At 57.3% G+C, this 5,148-nt stretch overlaps 1 protein-coding gene across 3 annotated transcripts in view; it reads left to right on the forward strand.

The window, feature by feature from the left end:
* SLC12A3 (solute carrier family 12 member 3) overlaps positions 1–5,148 on the forward strand; it is a 35,825-nt gene that overhangs the window by 12,143 nt on the left and 18,534 nt on the right. For all 3 annotated transcript variants that reach the window (XM_021704504.1, XM_021704519.1, XM_021704512.1), the window contains exons 12-16: positions 68–191; positions 1,889–1,990; positions 2,892–3,047; positions 3,932–4,031; positions 4,777–4,888. In XM_021704504.1, coding sequence (XP_021560179.1) covers positions 68–191; positions 1,889–1,990; positions 2,892–3,047; positions 3,932–4,031; positions 4,777–4,888 — 594 coding nt within the window. The remainder of the gene's footprint in view (positions 1–67; positions 192–1,888; positions 1,991–2,891; positions 3,048–3,931; positions 4,032–4,776; positions 4,889–5,148) is intronic.

Genomic DNA, 5,148 nt, shown 5'->3' on the forward strand with positions numbered 1-5,148 from the left:
GAGCTGTCAGGCAGAGGAGGAGAGGGGGGGCCCAGCCTGGGGTGAGCACATCTTCCTGTGCCCACAGTGCCTGTGTGAGGACCAACTGTACCCGCTGATCGGCTTCTTCGGGAGGGGCTACGGCAAGAACAAGGAGCCGGTTCGCGGCTACCTGCTGGCCTACGCCATCGCCGTGGCCTTCATCATCATCGGTGAGAGGCTGCCAGGGCACGGCGGCCTGTGAGGGCTCCTCTCCGTGCTGCTCACCTTGGCGCCCAGGGCCCAGCCAGGCCTGGCAGGGTGTGGGCACTCAGTGACTAACCCTCGAGTGGGTGAGGCTGGTCATGTGGTCCCCGCCCCTCTCCCGGCTCCAGACAGGTGGCTGCCACACCACACCAGGTGGACCATTCTATTTTGTTAGGAGGGACCCTATCTGCTCTTGCTGATTCTGCATTCCTGTGTCCTGGCAAGTGGCCCCCCCAACCCCACCCCCACCAGCCCCCAGGTCTGAATTAGTCCCCAGGACAACTCTGGAGCCCAGGACAGCTCTTGGGAGCTGATACAAAGAGCTGGGTCAATATCTCTGTAGTGTGCATAAGCTAGACAACCTCGTTTCTCAGACCTTGAGCTGCCAGACCCCTCGGACTTCGTGGTAGAGGATGCCCCAGGAGAAAGATCCCAGTTAACCAGTTAGTTAGATTGGCTTTCTACCCTGGCTTTGCCATATTCCAGCTGTGCTACCTTGGACAAATCATTTTACCTTCCTGAGCCTCAGTTTCTTCGTCTGCAGAATGGGAGCAATAGCGCATAGCAGGTGCGTCACAGGTGGGCAGGCAGAGACTTCTGTGTACATACACACACACGCATGCACCTGCATTGCATTTCATGCACACACTCCCCAGTACTTCCTGATTTACTTAGCCAACAAGGCGGAACTTGCTAGGAGAAAGGTGGCCACACCAAGCAAGGACAGTGGCCATGCTATGGCCCCCGATGCAGGAGTGGGGCGGGGGCTGGCTGCTGGTCATCCTGTGGTCCTGCCATAGCTGAATCCCTGCTGTTCATGCTGGCATCAGCAATCATGAGACTCACCCTATCAGTATACTCTCTTCCATCAAGGAAGCCTGGCCAGACACTGGGTATTCCTGGATCCTGAACCAGATGAAGAGGCAGCAGGGCCACCCCCAGGGGATGGAAACCTCTAGTCAGGCCTAGTGTTCCCCAGACACATCCCGGCTTCCTGCTCGTCCTGCAGTCTACCCCCAACTCAGATTTTGTGTCCTTTGATCTGAGTGGATCTGACCGCAGTTCAGACTGAGAACCGTAATCTTGGATGCTCTGGGGCAGGGTTCTTGTGGCGATTCAAGGGAATCATGCTCAGAAGTCCCAACACATAAGAGGTGCTTGTCTTGTTTTGGGGTTCCCCTCGAAGCAGGCCCCTGGAACAAGGATACCCATGCAAAAGTTTGTCTGGCGGTGCCAGGGGCAATGGCAGCCGAGTGAGACAGGGAAGGGAGGACCCAGTTCTTGAGTGGGTTTCCACTGTGGGTGGAACTGTGTGTGTCCTATGGTCCCAGAGTTTCAGATAGAAGAGGGAGTGGGCCTTGGATCACATTGTAAAATATATTTCTTACTGTAATTTGTGGCTACAAAAAAAGTATGACAGCCACTGTCCTTGGTTCTCCCATAAGATCTCCCATTTCTCTGCATCCTCTTAAGAGCCGGCCTTTTACAGTAAACAAAACATCGGCCCTTTGTTTCACAAAATGATGGACCCATTTCACAGATGAGAATGTTGAGACGTGCTGAGCGGCCTGTCTGGAATCCCCCAACTGCAAGGGAGGGTACCAGGCTGCTCCCTGACAGGTTGCCCAACAGACTGTTCTCTCTCTCCCTCGGGTCCCCGAAGCTGAGCTCAACACCATTGCCCCCATCATCTCCAACTTCTTTCTGTGCTCCTATGCCCTCATCAACTTCAGCTGTTTCCACGCCTCCATCACCAACTCGCCTGGTAAGCAGCACCCCCTCACCCCTCTGTGGGAGGAGGCATGTGGGGCGGGGGGCCGGGGTGGGGGCGGGGAAGGCACGGATGTAGGTGGGCACACCAAGGTCACTTCTCACATCGAAACCAATTCAAGGGACCATTCATGTCATAATAATAATAGCAGCTCTCATTTCTCAAGCACTTACGCTGTACACTGAACACGGATTCATACACTGTTTACAGGGTGCAGAGATTTCTCTAGTGCCTTCCTCCACCAAATTTACAGGAGTCAGGAATCTGACTCCCCAGAAAAGGAAGAGAATTGCCCAAAGTCCCAGGTTGTTGCAGGTTGCACTTTGCACAACTCCCGGGGTGCCGCTCACATACGTCATCCATTTGTATGTTTATTCTAAAAAATTTCTGGCAGATGGCAGTGAAGTATCTCGAGAAAGCCTTTTTCTGATTATCCCCGAATCGCCAATGGGCTGGTCGCCAGGCCACCTTTTCCTTAGCCCGGGGACCGTGGCGCCCCACAGTTGTGCCATGGGGTGGCTGTCCCTGGTGGCTCTGCAATGGCCCGGGGGTGTGGAGCCAGGGAGAATCACAGCCTTCCCCGGCCTGCCACCCCCTTGGCTCCGCGAGAGACACGGGAGCTGGTGCTGTTGCTGACGTATGGCCATATTTGGATGCCTCGTCCTTGGTGTAGCCTGTCAATGTGGCCAAATGCCAGCCAAGGCGGGCGTGTGGTCCTCCCCAGAGCCTCCAGCCCAGCCCCAGGAGAGCCGGAGTGCGGGGGTGGGGGGCAGGTGGGCACAGGCTGGGACCCTGGCTCTGGGCATGGCTGGCATTGCCACCCCGGCCCTGCCCAGCAGCCCTGGCCCAGGAGGAAGCTCCAGAACATGCCCACCGACCTGCGTCCTCCGCCCAGGGTGGAGACCCTCGTTCCAATACTACAGCAAATGGGCGGCGCTGTTTGGGGCGGTCATCTCTGTCGTCATCATGTTCCTTCTCACCTGGTGGGCGGCCCTCATTGCCATCGGCGTCGTCCTCTTCCTCCTGCTCTATGTGATCTACAAAAAGCCAGGTGTGCGGGCTCAGGTTGCCCAGGGGCTCAGGCTCCCCTTCCCCCAACCCCCGAGGGCACCAAGCCAGCCATCTTGCCCTTCAGCTCAGCTAGAGGGCCTGCATCAGGCTCTGTGCTCTCAAGGGCCCTGCTCTGACCCTCCAGCCCCGTCCCTCCCCGTGGGGTGAGTAGTCTATGGGGACGTGCCCACTCAGAGCCCACATCTCTACTTCTGGACCTCCCACCCCTGGCACCCAGGACCCCGGAATTGCCTGCCCAGGGCCATCCTCTTGAAGTGGCCGGGCTGCTGGGGTGCACATCTAGGCCTGAGGGGTGGTGAGGGGCTGGCTGACCGAAAGGCAGGTGGACACAGCATGCAAGCAAGGATCCTGGGGTGACAGTGATCTCGGGACAAGATGCAGAACTCCAGGAAAGCCTAGAATTCTAAATTTGAACCTGGTCTTCTAGGTCGTTGTCTGTTGCTCAAGAGAGGTGAATATTTTGTAGAGTTTAATACTTTGGTTTTTTTTTTTTTTAAGATTTTATTTATTTGTCAGAGAGAGAGAGCACAAGCAGGGGGAGCACCAGGCAGAGGGAGACGCAGGCTCCCTGCTGAGCAAGGAGCCCGATGTGGGGCTCGATCCCAGGACCCTGGGATCATGACCTGAGCGATGGCAGGCGCTTAACCACCTGAGCCACCCAGGTGTCCCTAGAGTTTAATGCTTTGGAGTGTAAGTTTTAAATATGTAGCTGTATGATGCGTGCAAACATTAGGAAGAAATCTGCAGGCTGTGGCAGCCCAGCTCCCACAGTGCCTGATTCCTAAAGAAGGTCAACATTCCCTCCCTCGGCACGACTGGATTCTCCCGGGGGTTTCTAATCTTGTGCTCACCCCCCACCCTCAGAGGTGAACTGGGGATCCTCGGTACAGGCCGGCTCCTACAACCTGGCCCTGAGCTACTCGGTGGGCCTCAACGAGGTAGAGGACCACATCAAGAATTACCGGTGAGCGCAGCCGTGTCCCTGCTCTGGGAGGCTCCAAACCACCTGTCATCTGCCCCCGCAGACCGGGGGTGGGCACCACCCAGGCTCAGAGAGGGAACAGAGGTGGAGAAGCACTGCTCCGCGGTGAGGGGCCTGGGTTGACATGGCTCAGTGGGGACCAAGCCAGTCTAGTGACCTCTCTGTACCTGAGTTTTTACAGCAGAATATGTTCTTCGAGACGCAAAGGGCTATCCAAGGACGATCTGGTGTTGTAGTCCCTGTCACAGTCATCTGTGAGGCTGACCGTGACGAACCTCTCCTAAGCGAGGAGAGTCATGTGTCTGGGACTCCGTCCCACCAGACGGTAATGCTAACATCAGCCATATGTATTCGCGTTGCATTGCTACTCAAAAGTGCCTTATGCCAACTTACCACAGCCCTCTAGGGCATATGAAATTACTAACCCCAGCCGCTGATGAGAACATGGACGCACAGAGACATTAAGTAACTGGCCCGAGGTCACACAGCTGGTGAGTGACTGATTTTGTCTGGCTCCAGCTGAGTCTGGCAGTGGCCCCTGACCACGGCCCTTGGTTGCCTCTTCATCCAGAGGCTGAGTCCCCCCCCACCCACATGGCACAGGGATCTTGTAAGTGATGTGCCTCCCCACCCCCAGCCTTTATTCTCCCCGGCACCTGCGTTTTGTACCCAGATCCCCGTGGGCTCTGTCCAGATGGCTCATGCCCTTTTCCCTTCCCCTCCTCAGCCCCCAGTGCCTAGTGCTTACAGGGCCCCCCAACTTCCGCCCGGCCCTGGTTGACTTTGTGGGCACCTTCACCCGGAACCTCAGCCTGATGGTCTGTGGCCACGTGCTCATCGTGAGTGGCCCCTATAGGTGGGGTGGGGCCATGCCCTTGGAGGAGCCCTTGGGCATGAAGTCCACCCTTGGACGGCGGCCAGAGAGTGTGGGGAGGAGTGGGGGGCGGAGGGGCTATGGAGCAAGCGGAGCCCACCAGACCCTGCTGTGGGCCTGGTTCTCTCCCCTCCCCTGTCCCCATCACTGGCTTCTTCCCACTGCCCCGCCTCTTGCCTGCTCCCTCCGTCGTCCTTCATGCCCAAGGGCTCCTCCAAGGCCCCC

This window comes from Neomonachus schauinslandi, chromosome 16 (assembly GCF_002201575.2).
Source record: "Neomonachus schauinslandi chromosome 16, ASM220157v2, whole genome shotgun sequence".
Taxonomy (NCBI): Eukaryota; Metazoa; Chordata; class Mammalia; order Carnivora; family Phocidae; genus Neomonachus; species Neomonachus schauinslandi.